Below are 20,633 nucleotides of genomic sequence, written 5' to 3'. Positions count from 1 at the left end.
ATTTTTTCCCAAATTCCGTTTTGTACGTTTGAATTTTTGCAAATTCCGTTTTATCCGTTTGAATTTTTGGCAATTATTTTTTTACCCTTTACTGTTATTTTAGTCATAAAAAGAGTGTGCCTTTAATGTTAATGATTAAAATGTAAATGACTTTGGGAAAAACGGGATAACACCACAACTTAATGACTGTAAATCATGCATTTACACACACGCACGCGCACACTACCCAATTCAATGCATTGTTTAGTGTTGTTGCAGAAGGCTACACGTGTCAAAGTAGTGGTGCCTTCAGAAGTGCCTTAAACACATCGGTCCAGCGGAACGCGATCCATATTTTAAAGACAATCGCTTGAAATGCATATAACTTTACAAACATACACAGGATAGTAATCTGACTTCAGACAGCATGAGCGCGCAGCTCTTTGCACGTGCGAGCGAAAGAGAGACAGAGAGCAACGCCACGATGCAGATGATTATATTTTAAATTCGAGGGATAGTTTGCCTCAGCTCGCATGAAATGCATAAAACTGAACAAATACATGAGGATTTGTGTTTTGACTTGCGCGTGCACGTGAGAGAGGTACAGTGAGACAGACGTGGATGAGAGAATGCATGTATCTTTGCGCTCACAGTGAACGGAATGTTGACAAAACTTACAAAATAACAGTACTCCGATCACATAAAAGTCATGTGGGAACTGCTCGGAACTAAGTGCTTAGCGTCATATTTGTTATTTTTTCAAAAATCGATCCTGGATGCATTTTCTGTGTATTTTTCACAATCTCTGTGTGAAAAGGGCTTAAGTCTTTACAGTTTGAAACAGAATGATTAAATAATGACACCTTTTTTTGATGAGCTGTCTCAGCATATTATTCCTGCAAATCCAAGAGTGCTTTAGAAACCACCTGTCTAAAAATGTTTACAGAATGAATTGCACAGATTTAATCTGCAGATGATCAACTAAACAACCAGGACTCTTCAGTTTGTTATATGTTTCCATAATTTTACAGATTTAACATCAAACTTTTGTTTAGTTTCATGTTTGTTTGATGATGGCGGCTCTACGGCAGGTGTGGGCATTCCTGGTCCTGGAGGGCCACTGTCCTGCAAGGTTAAGTTTCAACCGTAATCAAACACACCTGAAAATTCAAAAGCTAAACTTTGCAGGACAGTGGCCCTCCAGAACCAGGAATGCCCACACCTGCCGTAGAGCCTCCATAATGTTCTTCCTGTTGATAGTCGCCTAAAAATTTAAAATTTTCCTCCTTGTGATGCTTCACACAAAGAGCCTCTGTTTTAGCCGGCTGTCTGTGGAATCGTTTGTTTCCACCTTGTATTCTTTTGCCAAACAATTATCTTTAACGTGACATTTCTGCGCTGAAGGCTGGTTTTGTGCCGACTAGAGCTAATGCACTTTGAAAGGCATGAGTTCACCTCGGGATGTGACGGCTGTGCTCTTCAAAAACTGTAATGGAAGGAAAAACTTGCCAAAACAACTTCAAACTTCAACTGTTCAGTTAGTTTACAGTTGGGCACAGTGTGGGCTGAAATGCATGTTTTTTTTTTTACCTAAACACTGCCTTTCTCTTACCTATAATGCAAGCTTGTTGTCACTCTCCCCTCTCTCTCTCTCTTCTCTTATTGTTCACGGTGGACATTCATTTTTTTTCATTTTAATATACGAGAGTTTCTCCATTCCGGTCTGAACCCATTAAGCACAGAGGTTAAAGTTGTGCGTGTCTATGACAACCTTATATCTAGGCTAGTATCTAAAACTGTCCATTGTCTCATTTTTGTTGTTTTTTTGTACTCCAAAGGATTCCAAAGTAAAGGCTTGTCTGATGAAAATCATTATTGTGTTGCAGGAGCTTGAGAGAGTGACATCTCTGCAGACCAACCTGCAGCTGGCTGCAGTTATCTGCACAAATGCGCGAAGGTCAGAGAGCTTTTTTCCAAAAGTTTTGAAAATTATCTTTGTATTATCTTTGATGAGCACAAATGAGCTGTTATTTTGGCTCGTTTTGCAGACAGCTTCGTACTGCTAAAGGGGGCTTTACTGAAGCCAGTCTGGGGCTTTTGGCCAATCAGAGACGCCGGCAGCTGTTGACAGGATTGCTGAAGTCTTTGAGGACCATAAAGACTCTAGTAATCTCTTCATTTCCATTTTTAATGGATAAACAGAGTATTTCTGTCCAAGTTTCTATTAGACGTATTATCCCATGCCATGTATCTTAGACACTTTCTCTTCTCTGTCTCCTACAGCAAAGAACTGATGTTAGATTAAGTGAGATGCTGGAGGTAAGGTTATGTTTGATATTTGTCCATCCAATATTTAAAAAAGAACATGAAGATATAAATGTGTTTATAAACTTTCGCTGTGACATTGATAGTTAAGAAGTGAATTCAGGACTTTTATTTTGATATTCAGTTAAAAATACCCTTTGATTTTACAGGAGGAGGATTATGCAGGAGCGATCCAGTTGTGTTTAGAATGCCAGAAGGCCGCCAGCACTTTCAAACACTACAACTGTATAAGGTTTGTGAAGAATCACTTACTGGGTTGATGATTTCAAACTAATATTTTATTTTGAAGAGGCCATATGATGCAGTTTCATGTTTTTCCTCATCTTTGGAGTGTTTAAAGCTATTTGTGCATATTGAAGATCCGTAAAGTTGCAAAGATTTAAGTCTTAAACCCATAGAGATATTCTTTATAAAAATGAAGGCTCTTCCTTCCTAAAATGCCTCATTTAAACATGCCCCCACTGTGTGGGAAGATTTGCGTAACACCACCTAAATGAATTCACAAAGACAGAAGGCTTATCTTTTATTCTCGCTGTAGTATGTTGGTCGCCACCATGTTATTGACACTAGTAATGTGTGGTCGGGTTTAAGGAATGTCCCTTTAAACCCCATTAACATTGCATTACACAAAATTCACAAAATAATATTATTATTTTTTTTTTAACATCATATGACACCTTACATTTTATATTTTAATACAGATATCGATCATTTAAGCATTTAATACAGCCTTTATCATTTAGGATTTTGTCAAGATGACACAAAAGTATGTAAAGTTGAGTACCTAAGTTGTGCCTAAGTTATAAATTGGCAGTGTTTCCACAGTTAAAAAAAATGTGAATTTCAGATAATTTTAAAATTGTATATGATAGTATACATAGACCTTTTGAGTGTTTGCAGACAGAGATCACGTTTTTTTGTGGGCAGAGCCCAACTGGTGGCAGAAAGTGACAGCTCTGCAATACTGGTGTGAAGTGTTTTGGCGTTAAACTGTGATTTTTATGGATCCGGTGTTCCCCTATGTTTTTCTTTAGTGTAATGTTTCTTATATCGGGTTCACCACATTACGTTTATTTTTTTAGATAAATTAAACTTTAAATGGCTTGGCAACTCATATATGTGCATGTATGTAATGTATATGTATTCTTCTTTGTTGGTAAATCAATTATTTTTACAGTATGAATCGCTAAATAACAAATAAGAGCAATACTATTGTATTCTATATCTATTCTATATCAGTGGTTCTCAAACTTTTTCAGCGTAAGGCCCCCTTTGTGTACGTCCATTCCTTCGCGGCCCCCCCAAAGAACATTTATGACTAAATGGTAAATGGTAAATGGACTGCATTTATATAGCGCTTTTAACAGACCTATGGCCATCCAAAGCGCTGTACATGTTGCCTCACATTCACCCATTCACTCACACATTCATACACCGACGGCGGTGTCAGCCATGCAAGGCGCCATCCAGCTCGTCGGGAGCAGCTGGGGTTAGGTGCCTTGCTCAAGGACACCTCGACACTTGGTCCAGTGGAGCCGGGGATCGAACCACCAACCTTCCGGTTTGTAGACAACCTACATGAACCACTGAGCCACTGCCGCCCCTTAATTTGTTCTAAAACGTAACATTTGAATGAAACAAAACATATTAAATTATAAAAAGTAGTGCTGTTGGTTAGTAGCCATATTTTTTAGGTTTAATTACACAGAATTCATGACAAATTAATGTTTTTTTTAAATGTTAAAAGACTGGGGCCCCCCCGGCACCATCTCACGGCCCCGGTCCCCAGTTTGAGAACCACTGTTCTATATAATATAATTTATTAAATATTTTATTATTTTCCTGTTTTCTATAATTTCTTCCTTAAATTTATATCCTATGTTTTATATTCTATGTATTTGCTCTAAAACTATTATGTCTACATAAAAATTTATTTGTATATGCCTGTTTATATATTAATAACACTTTACATCATGTGTGTGTGTGCTATATTTATTAAGTATGTAAACATCATATTTTTAGAACAAACAGGAAAGAGACATAGGCTAAGATATAAGGTAAAAACAGAAAAATTATGAAATATTTAATAAATGGTCATATTATTGATGTAATGAACTCTTTAAAATCTTTATTATTTCTAAATAAATTATAAATGTAACTTGATGAAAACACTATAAAAAAAACACATAGAGGGAACAGACTTCGAAGGAACACCGGACATCTTGTCTACTTATTTTCTATTCTAATTATTAATAGATTTCCAAATGATTTCATCACTCCAGACTGTTGGTTTAAGGGCTTATTGCAACCATAAACACCTACGTTTATTTTCAAATGGTATCTTCAACAATGGTATACTATATAAATGAAAGTCATCTTTTATTGACATTGCTATTCTGACACTCAACAGCACAAGAAGACATTTTCTTGTGAGTTATCTTGCTCGTTCACTCGTGTCTAATGCATTCCCACAGTTTTTTTGACACCACATTGTGCGCGCAGCTTGCAGTGACGTAACTGTGACGTCTACTCGCAAAAGGTCTATAGAATGCATATTGTCCAGTAGGGGTGTGACGAGACACTTAATCCACGAGACGAGACGAGACACGAGATTGGGTTCACGAGAACGAGACGAGACGATATTTTTACACTTTTTAAGAAACCCTCGATGATAAAATAAATGAATAAGAAACTGAAATCATGTTATTTTTAAATGTTTTAACTAATCAAGGACTGCCCCTAACAATTATTTTACTAACTGATAATGAAGTAATTTGTTATTTTTGGGTAATAAAAATAGACCCAAGTGAGCAGTAGCCTTTAAAATTACATAATAACGAAGATGCAATAATAATTGGTTCAAATAAAGTATTAAAACCAAGTTACATTAAACAACATTACATTAACAAACACATTACATTTGTGGTCTATAAATAAATAGCATTATGTATATATTATAACAAATGCCTGCAGGGGGCGATAGTAGACTCGTCTCGGATGCTATCTTCACTTTCACTTTCACTTTAGACGGAAAAAAACGCTTATTTTTTAGCCAAACAATGTTTAAATCCATTTGAATATTTAATATACGTCCATTTCTTTACAATAGAAATGAACATGCAGACATTAAATCATGTAAACTCTGTGATGGTTTAATCTGCTGAGACTTCACATCTGACACTGATCTACAGAAAAACACAACACGTCTCAGACTTCATACGAGCTCCCAAACGAACATTATTGGAAACCCAAACAAAAAAGCAAATGCAGTAAAAGACAGAATATAATGCATGCACTGTAAGAGGCTAATTATACCAACCACTCTTTAAACGCTTGGAAACGCAAGGCGCGACGCACTGCCTTTAAAAAAAAAAAGAGCAGTGCGTGTCGACGCGGCTTTTAATATTGCTAGGCAACCACCTAGTCAGCTGTCTTGTCAATCAAATATTGAAGCGTGCGCTCTTTTGCTGTTGACTGTCATATTAGCAGAAACTTTAAAAAGAGGATGCTTGATCTGACCTTGTTTGAGGGTGAGAGGTGCACAAACACGCAGGAGAGAGTGAGCGAGTGGAGTCCGGTTCTTCAAAGCAACTGTAAACTTCCCTCACCACAACGTAAGGCCCGCATCTCCCCTCATTCGAGTGGACAATGGAAAGACGCGAATGACGTCGGGCGCTTCTCCGCTCTCAGCGTTCCTTCAAAGGCGCGTGCTGCGGCCGCCGGCAAAAACCGCAAGGCGCTCAGCGTGCATAAACAGCACGCAAACGCTCCATGCCCATAGAATATCATTTAAAAAAGGCGCCTGCAACTGCCTCCTCCGGAGGTCGCATATGCAGGCTGCATACGTCATTAAGGTTTATTTCAGATCATTAACTGAGCATTACATTCGCAAGTCGTGAGCATATTACAACAATTTGCGATTAACTAAATTATTAGTAAACTTTATAATTGTTAGTCTCTAAAAAGACAGTCTTTATGAAGTAAATGCAGTTTAAAAATGCGACCTCCGAAGGATGCAGCCTTTTTTTTTTGAGAAACGGCCAGAATTTCACCTACACAAGAAATCTCGCGAGACACACTTAATCTCGCGATACACATTTAATCTCGCGAGATCTCGTCGCACGAGATCTCGTCACATCCCTATTGTCCAGTAATGTTCAGCACTAATAATGTTTACGATTTTAATCTTTATTCAGTAATCATGACTGACAACAATATTTATGGAAATGTATCATTTTGTGTCTGAAAAATATAGGAACCATAAGGTTTGCTCTGTCAGCAATTGTTATACTGAGGAGCAAATATACCTTCTAGCTGTCCATTAATATGTCAGCACCGGCACTAATAAGGTGTATTTATCTAAATGTCATTGAGATGAGACAGGAAATGTGCAGAATAGCTCATGTATAGGGGTGAATTATACTACCAGTCCACTCATTTTTTCAGTCCTTGGCACACACACACACACACACACACACACACACACACACACACACACACACACTCTGGTTTCCATGTTTTGTGGGGACATTCCATAGACGTAATGCATTTTATACCATACAATATATTCTATTCCCCTTACCTGCCCCAAAAACCTTTCTTGTACCTTAGATTTTCAATAAACATCATCTTGTTAGATTTATAAGCTTGTTTCCTCATGGGGACATTAAAATGTCCCCACAAGGTCACAAAAACACTGGTATTCCTATCTTTGTGGGGACAATTGGTCCCCACAACGTGATAATTACCATGTACACACACACACACACACACACACACACACACACACACACACACACACACACACACACACACACACACACACATTGGCTGCTGACTCTATCTGATCAGCCTCCAGGTAGTCCTCTCTGCAGACTGAGATATCCGTGCATGAAAACCTGCCTGAATACGAATAATCTCTCTCCCTTTAAAAGAAGAATTGAATGAAAGTGTAGACATTTTCAGAGCATCTATTTAGTTATTGTACTCAGTGTTTGGTTTGTTAAGTTTCTCTTTGTTTAACCACATTTTTGCCACCCCTGCCAATAGTGCAAAACTGAGAACATTTACCAGCAATAAATATTTATTACCAGCCATGCAGCTGTATATTTGTTATTTATATTTTTAACAGGCCAGTGCTTTGTAACATTGGCATTATTTAGCAGTTTGGATTATATTTTTTTACGAAAATGTAAAATTTGTTAGATTTGAGTCATGACGGATGTTTTCTTAGCACATTGTGTCAGTAGGAGTAATGTTTTCATTCTTTAAAAAAATCAGTGCAAAATTCCTGTCCGGTTGGTGTAGTTTCGTTCATGTGTTTTGCTTCTGGGACTTCTGGGTGTAGTTATTGAATTTTTCACTGTAGCACAAATATTACAACCTTTAGCAGGAACATTTTTGAAGCAGTTGACTTAAAAAAGATTTCACCATACATGAACAGAGGACAGTATGGAGCTTATCGGCCGCGCACATTATTTGTTTGTGTAATGATTCATAATGTCCTCTCATATGCTTGTTTGTTAATTTGATAGCCAGTGACTATCAGAGGTGTTTAAGACTTGCTGTGCTTGTTTATTAACACTCTAGCAGTGTTCAGGATGTAACAGCATTAGATGCGTCATTGGTTGTTTATGTTTTCTTCGGATGCTTTTTCTAAAAATGAGCTTCTTAACAAGTGGGTGTGGACGTCAGCCTCTAAATTACTCTGAGTCAGGTTGATTGTCATTGTTAAACCGTGACTAAGTTGTGATAATTTGAAGGGCTGTTATTTTACCAATAGTTCCCAAGCATCTGCTGAGTATCTTGAGTTGGGATTAGGGCTGGGCGATTTTTCGATTAATCGTTGATTCAGAATAGATTTTCAAAGGCCACAAATCGATTTTTTTCATATTTATTTCCGCAAACATTGAACGTTACCAAGGAGCAAGAGGCGAGCCTGTCATTCATTCATTCATTCAGTGCTTAAAATGGCAGTTTTAGGTGCTTTGTTGACGTTGTTGCCACCTTCACATAAAAAGTCAGAGGTATAGAAGCATTTTAGATTTCACAAGCAAGACAACAACAATAGTGTTGTGAACAAGAACAAAGCTATATGCATGATTTGTAAAGCAGAGGTGAAAAGCTGTAGTAATATTAATATAAATCTATATTAATAATAATAATAAATTTTATTTTTAGGCGCCTTACATGACACTCAAGGACACCTTACAAACACAGTAAAACAGTCAGTAGTAATGATATACACAATGTTAATCTCAAAACCATAAAAACCAATATTAAAACCTAAAAAATCACATAAAAGCCACCTGGAAAAGATGGGTCTTAAGGCGAGATTTAAAAACAAGGAGACTCATTGAGTTGAAACGAGAATCAAGTATCAAAATTGTCCCGAGAATCGGAATAGGAATCGAATCAATTTGATCTTGTGAATCGAAATCGAATCGATCTGGAACATCTGAATCGATACCCAGCCCTAGTGGTGATGCGAATTAAGCAATTAAAAAAAAAAATTTTTTTTTGTTTATGCTACCCTAGTATTGGGTCATTTAACAAGTCAGTTTATGTTAGAACAGCTGAATGGGGTGCAACAGAATGGAATGGAATGGAATACCAAATGTCAAAAGGTTTAACATTTTAACTTGACATTCTGCCTTAAAAATGCTTGTGGTTGGACAATGACATGATGGCCATGAGGCTGTCAGTAGGTATTTACCTGTAAATGCTAAGGTATTCCCCTCTAAGTTCTGCTATGCATTGCTACAAAGCGGTACGGTACATTCACACGGGGCGTAAGCGTTAACGCTTAACGGAAGGCTTGTCTGAAGCATGACCAACAGCCAATCACTGTGGCCGCAACACAAGCTCCGGTCTTCCATAAACGTAATTGGCTGGCTCTGCCTAGGTTATTTGCATAAGGCGATATGATTGGCTGACGCACACGTTGCCGCTTGAAAAGTTGAGAAATGTTCAACTTCTGCCGCGAGCAACGGCACTGACGCGGCGCCGACGGATCCACAATTCAGTTCGCCAACGCTTGACGTCACCCATTAAAAGTGAATGGGAAGCGTCAACGCTTACGCCCCATGTGAATGCGCCGTAAGTGCTCGCCTTTTCTGATCTGAAAAGCGCAGGGCCAGCTAATCTGTACGTTATGATTGGCCTGAATACCTCTGACGTCAGCTGGAAATATAATGCTCCTTACCATGTTTGAAAGATTCACTCACAATGCAATGCTGACAGGAGTTAACTTACAGGCTGTCAAAGCGGGAAGAATTATGATATTTTCGGCCTTGCCCAGGAAGTAAACTGTTGCCTAATCTGTTTGTTGTAGTCCAAAACAGAAGAGATTTATCTGGAAACGATAACTTGTATTATCATTTACTTTGGGGTTTGTACCTTTTGCATATCGTTAACATGTACTAATACACACTTACACACTAAAGGAAATGTAAACTATCGTACGATAGTTGCTCTTTAAAATTTTTTGAATGACTATCAATGTTTTATTATTCATCAGCTGGAAAAAGCAATCTGAAAGTGATCCCAGTGATATCGCTCCAAAATCCTCAGAATGAATTGAATGGTATAGGCCTTAAGTCAATACTCCAAGAGAGTTGAGTTATATTCAACAGCCACAGCCCCAGTCAGTAACAGCCTGTTTAATGGAATCCCAGTGTTGTTATGTGGATAGCGCTGCAGTTTGTTCATCACTTTCTCTACGGGGAGAAGTGATAAGATGTTTAATTGGATGTATTGAGATGGTGATCTATGGGGCGTTTAGAGGCAGCTATCGATATGACTGCAGGCGAGTGCTGACAGGAATTTCAGAAGCAACGTACAGCGTATCTGAGATCGGTGAGTCAGGGAAGACCGATGGGAAATATCACTGTGTGAAATGTCAGTCTGCGAATATTTTTTTTTTACTTTTTAAGTGAAAAAGTGCTATCTCTGCCCTTTAAGGTTAAAATTCTGTGATCTTATGATAGGACAATTTCAGATCCACATTCCCCTGTGCCCTGTTAAACATTTACATTTACATTTACATTTAGTCATTTAGCAGACGCTTTTGTCCAAAGCGACTTACAAGTGAGGTAAACAATAGAAGCAATTATGGCAACATAAGAACAGCAATACATAAGTGCACTGGAAATAGTCTCATCAAGTCCAACACAATATACATAGCCAAGGGTATGTTAGTAGTTTTTTTTTTTTTTTTTTAGATAAAGAGGAAGGTAGATAGAGAAAGAGATAAAGAGAAGGGTAACTAAATAAAGATAGTAAATCTGTAATTAGGAAGTTAGGTAATGGTGGAAGAGATGGGTTTTTAGCCGAGTCTTAAAGACAGCTACAGTGTCAGTGTAAACATCAACATTTTAAAGGGAATAAGAATTCAGTGTCCCGTTCATGAGGCTTTTGTCAATCTATAGATTGCTGGTGTTCATGTGCTTGTCAGTTTTGCTTGCTAACTGACCTTCAAAATTTCAAATAGATTTTTTAGAACGATTTGCCTTAAAGGCCCCCTATTGTACAAAATCCACTTTTACAAGCTGTTGGGACTTAAATGCGTGTTGGCAGTGTGTGAACACAACCACCATTAAAAAAAAAAAACATCCACTTCTCCTTCTTTTTTAATCACCGTAAACCAAAGCAGTCTCATTAGATATTCCGTTTTGATTAGCAATGTGATGTCACACTGCTGAAGCCCTGCCCACGGCTGCTGACTGACAGTCCCATATTACCAAAGTTTCTGCCCTCTGCAAGTTGTACACTGTCCGCTATTTTCTCTGCGCTTCTCAGTAAAATCAGAGCTATTTTAACTGAAAGCACTTAAAGGAATAGTCCATTTTCTTAAAAGAAAAATCCAGATAATTTACTCACCACCATGTCATCCAAAATGTTGATGTCTTTCTTTGTTCAGTCGAGAAGAAATTATGTTTTTTGAGGAAAACATTGCAGGATTTTTCTCATTTTAACAGACTTTAATAGAGCCCAACACTTAATACTTAACTCAACACTTAACATTTTTTTTCAATGGAGCTTCAAAGGACAATAAACGATCCCAAACAAGGCATAAGGGTCTTATCTAGCAAAACGATTGTCATTTTTGACAAGAAAAATAAAAAATATGCACTTTTGAAATACAACTTCTTGTCTAGGTCTGGTCCTGTGATGCGCCACGCGACCCCACGCAATACGTCATGACGTCAAGAGGTCACAGAGGACGAACGCGAAACTCCGCCCCAGTGTTTACCAGTGTGGAGAAAGAGGACCGTTTAGACGTTGTTGTAATCGAAATGATACTAATTAATGTCTCTGTGTCAGTTTATTGTTTACAATGGTCCGCAAATGTGCGTTTTATATATGTATTACGTGACCTCCCTACGTCACTACGCATTTACGTGAGGTCACGCTGGCATCACAGGACCGGACCTAGACGAGAAGTTGTGTTTTAAAAGTGCATATTTTTTATTTTTCTTGTCAAAAATGACAATCGTTTTGCTAGATAAGACCCTTATGCCTCGTTTGGCATCATTAAGAGTCCTTTGAAACTCCGTTGAAAAAAACTGTTAGGTGTTGAGTTAAGTATTAAGTGTTGGGCTCTATTAAAGTCCATTAAAATGAGAAAAATCCTGCAATGTTTTCCTTTAAAAAAACATAATTTCTTCTCGACTGAACAATAAAAGACATCAACATTTTGGATGACATGGTGGTGAGTAAATTATCTGGATTTTTTTTAAAGAAAATTGACTATTCCTTTAATGTCTCTTTTAGTACACACAAAAACAGCACATTTTTGCTCCAACCCAAATAGGGGCATTTTGGAAATGCTCTTAAAATTATGTGCTGAAACTTCAGACACATTCTGAACACACCTGAGACTTATATTACCTCTTGTAAAAATGGGCATTACATGCACGCTTTAAACAGTTTCCAAGTTTTTTTTGTCCAAGTAAAGTTTTTCCACCAAGCGCCTCTCAAACCCTTGTTTGGTTTACAAGACGTTCGCGGTAAACACGTTCTGGGTGTTAACGTTATCTTTGAGACGTTTCGAAATAATTGCTTCCTTGGTCTGTGAGTAGTTAAGTGATTTATTTCAGCGCTTATCTCTGTCAGTAATGGACACTTCACTTGTCAAACGCAAGACTTCAGAGTTAATTGCTGAGAAACCTAAGCCACAGAAGAACCCACCAGCATTGTTTTACCGCCCAGCATGGAGATATTTTACAAACACTGTCCACAAATCCAGCCACATCCTTTGAATATCATCACCCCCATGCTATTATTGATCATGTTTTATGTGTAAATGTTTTTTGAAACATGAAAATATTTGCTTTGTTTCTTTGTCTTTTGTCCCAGCATGTTCTGGGCTAATGTGTGGTAATGACAAGAGACTGTTTGAATTGAAATGTTTTTATTGTGCCACGTATCCTGTTGCGAAAGCTCATTAAAATGTGATTTCACAAGGCCTCCCCAAAGGACAAGGCTAGGCTCGACAAGACGCCATGCTTTAAGAGAATCTGATGTAATTGATGGACTTCATTTGACTATGGGGTTCCTCTGAGCTGCCCGAAGGAAATCGTGACTCAATCCCAGCAAAGCCAGCAAATACTCCCATCAGCCTTTTCAAGATTTTAAAACTCCTTCCACGGAAAGGTTACATTGTTATCTGCAGCTTCTTTCTGGTCTTCTGCCATGACAGAAAAACATTGATGCTAATTAAAAAGGCTCTTGTTTCTGCACTCCAGTAGGGTTTGATATTTAGGGGGTTGTTCCTAAATCTAGAATCATGCAAGGCAAAAGGTGAGTGCTTATGGGAATGAATTTGAACAAACTACAGGAACACCTCCCTAGGTAGGAAAAGCACACCGGATGGAAAAGTTTTATGCATTCTGTCTAATGTTTCACCAACAATGGCCAAGCAAAGACACTGGGCAGTTTTTGTCAAGATGAGTTTGCTTGTGAAATAAAATGTGGTCATTTTTAATCGTTGGTTTGTGATTTTGCTTATCCACCGGGAAAGTAGCTCCTGGTATGTTGTTAAAAGCCTCTGACAAATGTTGCTTTTTAGCACTTAAATAGGGATGGGTATTACTTGGCCAGTTTATCTGGGTGTTCTAAAAACTTTTTAGAGTTATAAGTTAGAGACTTAAAGGCACAATGTGTAGGATTTCACCCCTAGAGGTCGCCATTCCAAAACAATAACAAAGGCGAAGTTTAATGAGCTCATGAAGAAAAGTGCTAATGCTGAGTTTACACCAACCGCGTTTCGGGCGTCAAAATCGCGTCTACCGCGCGTGGTTTGCCGCTTGAACAATTTGGATGCATTCACGTGTGTAGAGCGGAGTAGACGCGCGGAAAAAACAAGCATTTGACGTGCGTCAGAGGCAAACTCTGCTTTTTGTGGGAAGGGCAAGAGCTATGCGGTTGTCTGTTTGCAAAATGATGGATGTTGATTGTGCATTTATCGAGAGAGTTACCAGTTTGTATTTGGTAACCTTACTATAGGGGGTTGATAAACGTCACGTGACTCAAAAGTGAAGTGTGTATTACAATTACCAGGTTGCCTAATGTCCTCACTGACACTCTTCCAAGCGAGGTCCTTTTTATTCCTGTCTCCTCTATAGAAATAAGAACTTGTGTCGTATAGCTCCGGGTGACTGCTTATGGACAATATCAAGCGTTGGTTGAATGAGTGATTCCGGGCGGGGCTGCCACCACAACAGCAAGCAGGCTCCTGATTGGTTAACGCGCCGCGAAATTCCGCCAAAGTTCAAATTTTTCAACTCGAGCGTCAGCCGCAAATTCGCGTGAACCGCAAGATGCACAAAAAGCACCATTCGCGCTCACCGCGCACAACGCTCAATTCGCGCCTTCGCGAAATAGGCGGAAACGCGTCTTCCGCGCCTAACCCCTCTTCCACGCCAAGGGACCTCTTGACGCGCGTCAACGAGTCTTCACATTGACTTATCATTGAAATCACTCGCGCTTCGTGCCTCTACCGCGGTTGGTGTAAACGCAGCATAAGATGGAAAATGTTGCTTTCACCATCCAGAGATGTATGGAATTCGCTATTTGTGTTTACAGATGACATTATCATTTATTTTTTTATAACCTGTTTGTTTGATTACATTTTTTTGCCTTTGTAATGAATTACCTGCAAGGCACAACAGCTGTGTGCTACATGCTATATAACCCCCACTACAGCATTTGTCCACACGTGTTGCAATACGTGGAGAGGGGAGAGCAGGGTAGGGCTGTGACGATTAATCGTGCAAATGTGCGTTTTCTCAATGAATGAATTTGAATGAATTACGGTGAAATGCCGCCACATCCAAAAGCTAGGGGGCGCTCTCGTGTAGAAATGCCATTTGTGCCACAGAAGAAGTAGGATTACAAACGCTATTCCAGGAAATGTCTAAAGGAATATTTATATCGCTGTTTTTCAGATTGTTTCAGGTATTTTCATGATAATAAAAATATTTTGAATGATTGTGTTTGACGAGTGTTCCTTTTTTAAATTCACATTATAAACGACTCAAACTCATAGTAAATTTAGATTGATAAGGACTTCCTACTGATCACAGAGCCGTAGTACACGCACGTAGTACAATCGGAGCCTTGCGATTCAGAATCGATTTTAGACATTAGACAGCTATAAGACATTTTCTAAAATAACTGAAAATGTGTTTGTCTGAAAAATGATGGACATATGCATCTCGGACGGCTTCGGGGTGAGTAAATCATGGGTTTAATATCATTTTTGGCTGAACTATCCCTTTAAGTTTTCAAAGTGGGTTTTATCAAGCTGGTCGACTGTCAGCATAGTAAACTCTAAGGATGTTGAAGCTCTTATTCTTTCCCTTTTAAAGCTCCACCAAAACACAGCACCCTGGGCTTTTTCAGCTGTCCAAGACGAACAACAAACCACACTTGTTAAAACTACACAGTACATTTGTGATTTTCAAATGTCAATGTAATTTTTTAACCATAGGCAAAAAATGTCATTGTCTGTCTTCAAGTCTGCTTTTCTGTTGTTTAGTGCGCTCCTACCTCCACGACCCATTTCTCTCAATCAAAAAGCTGCTGTTTCTTTGGCACATTGCTGTATAATGTGCTTGGTGGTTTGTTGCGTCCAACAGAGGACAATGGCAACCTGGGGTGTTCAATTGACTGAAAATGTTTTTCCCACATCTGCTTAACAATTCCTGTTGTCGCTGAAGTATCAAAACTTTCTCTCTCCCTCTCTGTTTCCTCAGTGAGTTGAATTCCAAGCTGCAAGACACCTTGGAGCAAATAGAGGTATGTCACTTTCAAATCTTTCATTTTCGGACTAAAAAGTATGGCAGCCTTTTCTCAGTATAGCATCTAATCCATGACAAAGATCACCCTGTTCCTTTTAAAAACGCTTACATGCAGATTGCAGATTAAACAACAGCAGATGCCCTTTCCTAGTACTTCAGCACTATATGAATTAAACAGATCAGATGCAACACTTGACCATGCGTTTACGTCTAACAGTGGTACCCAGGGTGTCAGTCTGCCAACATCTAGTCCCTCAGGCCCCTGGGCAGATGGACTGTGTTTTATTAAATCAATTTCTGCCTTTCAGTGTTTGGTGGATGTTTTTAAGTTTATATTACCACGCTTTTCCCAGTGGTGATGCCTGTATGTGGCATCTACACTTATGCAGAGGCTTCTGTAATTGGATGGCACCCAGCTTTGCACACAACTCCTCTACTCATTGACTACTCCCTCACCCTCTCTTTTCATGTTTCTCTCTTCATATCTGCTTTCTCCCGCCTCTACCCATTTTTTTATCTTGTTGGCTCTCTCATCTCGGTTATTAGCGGATAACACAGCCACAGGGCCACAATTACAGCGATTCACAACGTGCTTCTATTTCTGTAGCGATGCGTGCACCCCATTTCATTATGAATGGGTAGGCTTATCTTTACCTTTAAATGAAGCTGTCGATTTGTCAGTTAAACCTGTGATTGTAATCCCCTCATTCTCACACATTTGCAAGTCTTTTTTCCTCTGGGTGTTTTTCACATACACACCTTATTATGCCCGTGAACTTTTGCTGATCATGTTCATTTCACGTTTTCATGCAGGAACAACTAGATGTGGCTCTGTCCAAAACTTGCAAGCACTTTGATGTCTCTCACTACACCAAAGTTCAACTGGCATATAAGCTTCTAGGCAAGACACAGGTGAGTCACTGTAACTTTAAACCCAACCCCTTACAAATTCATAGCTAATGATTGATTATTTCCAATTGATATTATCATCAAATTTTGTTTATTACATTTATATTGAAATCTGGCATATGTTTTATATGAGCTACACATCAGTCTTCCCCAACAGCTTTCACCCCCCAAAATCAGATGATGATTAATACCTGTGCAATATTTGCCTTAAAGGGACACTCCACTTTTTTTGAAAATATGCTCATTTTCCAGCTCCCCTTGAGTTAAACATTTGATTTTTACCGTTTTGGAATCCATTCAGCCGATCTCTGAGTCTGGCGGTACCACTTTTAGCATAGCTTAGCATAATCCATTGAATCTGATTAGACCATTAGCATTGTGCTAAAAATGCTAAAAACTTGACTCTTCTGTAGTTATATTGTGTACTAAGAACCGATAGAAATGTAAAATTTGCCATTTTCTAGGCAGATATGGCTAGGAACTATACTCTCATTCTGGCGTAATAATCTAGGACTTTGCTGCTGTAACATGGCTGCAGGAGGCGCAATGATATTACGCAGCGCCTGAAAGTAGTTTCCTTTGGTAACTTTCAATAGCAGGGGACTATTTTTGGGCACTGCGTAAAATCATTGCGCCTGATGCAGCCATGGTACGGCAGCAAAGTGCTTGATTATTACGCCAGAATGAGAGTATAGTTCCTAGCCATATCGGCGTAGAAAATCACAACTTAAAATTTTTCGTCGGTCTTAGAACACGATGTAACTACAGAAGAGTCAGGTTTTAAATAGGAAAAATATCGAAACTCTTTGGTTATTTTTAAACGCGCTATGCTAATGGTCTAATCAGAATCAATGGATTATGCTAAGCTATGCTAAAAGTAGTACCGCCCGACCCAGAGATCAGCTGAATGGATTCCAAAACTGTAAAACTCAAATGTCTAAAACTCTAGGGGAGCTGGAAAATGTTTTTTTAAAAAGTGTTCTTTAAAGGAGTAGTCCACTTTAAAAATGGGGTCCATTGACTTTTCATAGTAGGAAAAGAAAATACTATGGTAAGTCAATGGGCCCCATCTTTAAAGTGGACTACTCCTTTAAATGTGCTTAAATGTGTAACTTTTAGAAGGATCTCTTGATAAAAATGGAATATAATATGCATAACTATATTATCAGTGGTGTGTAAAGACCTTACAAAATGTACTGTATTGTTTTTATTACCTTAGAATGAGCCGAAAGCGAAAGCAAAATCCAGGAAAAATTCCTCTATTGTTAACTGTATTATCAACAGACTTCTGCCCCTGCCAGGGTTTTCCTTCTCTATCGCCTTATAAAACCATGTGCTCGTAGTATTTCACACTGCCATTGTTGATCTGTCATTGAGCCACAGGATTAAAGACCTGCTTTTTACAGGATTTAATATAAGGCATGGATGGTTACATAGGCTGGTGAGAAATCCCAGAGAATGGGAAGAAAAGCAAGTGGGAAATAAATAAAACACTGCAACCACCTTTGAACAGGGATCTCCTAGTGTCAGCTTTTGCGGTCATAGCTATTGTTCTGTACTTGTGTCCTATTTATGATAATACCTGAAACGTAAGATGTGTATTTGTACTGTCGATGTCCTTTTAATGTTGATATGCATGTCTTTCTTTGTGCATACTGTGTACTGTATGTGTGTGTGGTCCTTACTGTCTGTGTGTACGTATGCAAGTGTGTGTGTGTCCCCTGCTTCATCTTAAAAAGCCTTCCACATGTCATTTTGATCATCAAAGCCTCTTGAGTAGATTAGCAGCTGCCCTGCGTTTATTCATTTATACATTCACTCGCTCGCCCACACACAGTAAGAGAGAGAGTGAGAGAGAGAGCAGGATTTACACACATCAGGCCCTACGGTAAAAATAGTTTTTTTCTACCGTGAGCCTACCGCTCTCTCTTTTTCTCTCTGTGTGTTTTTGTTCACGATTTTCACTACATGTGTTCACTACTTACTGCAATGGGTTAAGTGCAGAGGTCACATTTCGAGTATGGAGGACTACCCTACGAGACCATCACGTGACTTTAACTTCACTTGACATTAAAGGTGCAGTGTGTACATTTTAGCGACATCCAGTGGTGAGGTTGTGAATTACAACCAACGGCTCAGTCCACTGCTCACCCCTCGGTTTTGAAAAGCATTGAGAAGCTATGGTAGTCGCCACCGGAAAAACATGTAATTGACGGAGACAACTTAGTAAAAAAAGTTTGTCCGTTAAGGGCTTCTGTAAAAACATGGCGGAACAAAATGGCGACTTCCACGTAAGGGGACCCTCTGTGTATGTGGATAAAAACGTCTCATTCTAAGATAATAAAAACAAAATGGTCCATTATAAAAAGGTCTTTATACACCCCTGATAATATAGTTTTGTATATTATTTTGCATTTCTGTCAAAAGATCCTTCTAAAAATTACACATTGCACCTTTAACCTAAAAGTGAAGAAACCTTGTTTTCAATGGATGCATGGAGCAAATTTATTAACAGAAGGTGTCCAAATACTTTGATATCTATCTTGACAATATATTAGTTGTTGTATCATATTTATTATTTTTTTATTATATTTGTTTTATTTAGTCATTAAAAATAGTTTGCTTAACGTTTGCGTATATTGTCACTCTTTATGCCACTTGGATTGATGTTTTATTATATGATTCAAAGACATTCAGTGTCAAAATACAAAGGGGATCACTTAAAGCCACCACAACAACATACAACATTCATTTTGGATCCTAGACACGCTTAATTTATTTACTGTACAATCTTGGTTAAAACTACAGCCATTTGATCAGTAGTTACTTATTAAGTGTTTTAATTGGTCAACACATAATTACAGAATGCTTACTGACTCCCAAGATTCACGCATAACCCTTGGAAAGAGTTGTGATGATTTTAAGAGTTTGTCCTCTGGAGATGCCCTGAGAGCTGAAGGGATCATTAGGTGATTCATGGGACTTAAATTGGATGCTAATGTTTAAATCCATGCAGGGAGCAATTTGCAAAAACAAGCTTTTAGGGGCTAAAACCACTTTTAAAAGTTTCTTTTCCAAAGTCACTGTGAACCTTGATGCTCCACCGTGCTTTTAGCTAGATGTTTGTTGATCGACCAGCTTCAAAGATTTCGTCAAATGCGAACCTTGTTTTGGTATTTACGTCATTTGTAAAAACATTTTGTGTGCTTTTCTTTCTGTTTTCTCCCACAATCTCCGCAATTAACCTATTGACTGTGCTGCTAATTCTCATTCTTTTCATCTTTGCTGTGTTTTTTTGTTTTTTGTTACTTTCGTCTAATGGATGTAATTGCTCGTTTTTCTCGGCACGACTAATTTCCTTTGCATTTTCCTTTTAGCTGTATTATTGCTTTTTGTTGTTGTGTTTAGATTCTTCTTTTCTTATAGGGTAGTTACAGAAGAGTAAGATACCTTACCATCAGTTCCATTGTGCATTAAAAAAAGTTGATTGTTTCCAGCCACCATCATTTGAATGCACTGACCTGCAGGAGAATAGCAAATATGTTGCCGTTTCCATTTAACTCGGCAGAAGCTTAGAGATAGATCCGCTCAAGGTTGAGAAAAGATAAAGATAAAGGGAAGAATCGTAATTAAGTTGTATCAAAGCCTATTCATTCCCCGGCGGGGCCGTACTGATCTTCGCTGTGGTGTTCTGTAATGATTCATCTCCTCGGAGAGTATGAGCTGAGCCCACTATTACCCAGGGTTTTACCTTCAAACAGATCTACCCCTGAGACCCATCGGATGCCTTTGCTGTAAAAGGGCCACAAGTTGTTAATGGGGCTTCTGATAGACTTTTGGGTATTTTTTAGAGCTGTTTTTTGCTATTTTGAGCATTAGCAGGTACTACACGCATACTACACTGTTCTTTAGAGCAAGGGTAAAGTTAAAGGTGCATTGTGTAACTTTTATAAGTTTTAATTTGACAGAAATGCAATATAATATACATAATATATATGCAATAATATATACATCACTATATTATCTGTATAAAGACCTTACGAAATGAACTATATGGTTTTTTATTACCTTATAATGAGCCGTTTTATCTACATCCATGTAAGGGGACCCGCGGTG

At 38.5% G+C, this 20,633-nt stretch overlaps 1 protein-coding gene across 2 annotated transcripts in view; it reads left to right on the top strand.

The window, feature by feature from the left end:
- vps50 (VPS50 EARP/GARPII complex subunit) overlaps positions 1-20,633 on the top strand; it is a 154,719-nt gene that overhangs the window by 24,085 nt on the left and 110,001 nt on the right. For both annotated transcript variants that reach the window (XM_065291989.1, XM_065291982.1), the window contains exons 6-11: positions 1,866-1,936; positions 2,028-2,145; positions 2,263-2,298; positions 2,454-2,536; positions 15,564-15,606; positions 16,422-16,520. In XM_065291989.1, coding sequence (XP_065148061.1) covers positions 1,866-1,936; positions 2,028-2,145; positions 2,263-2,298; positions 2,454-2,536; positions 15,564-15,606; positions 16,422-16,520 — 450 coding nt within the window. The remainder of the gene's footprint in view (positions 1-1,865; positions 1,937-2,027; positions 2,146-2,262; positions 2,299-2,453; positions 2,537-15,563; positions 15,607-16,421; positions 16,521-20,633) is intronic.

The sequence above is a fragment of the Paramisgurnus dabryanus genome, chromosome 19, assembly GCF_030506205.2.
Source record: "Paramisgurnus dabryanus chromosome 19, PD_genome_1.1, whole genome shotgun sequence".
In the NCBI taxonomy this organism is placed as follows: Eukaryota; Metazoa; Chordata; class Actinopteri; order Cypriniformes; family Cobitidae; genus Paramisgurnus; species Paramisgurnus dabryanus.
The sequence above is the reverse complement of the archived record's forward strand: the minus strand, read 5'-3'. Positions and strand labels throughout refer to the sequence as shown.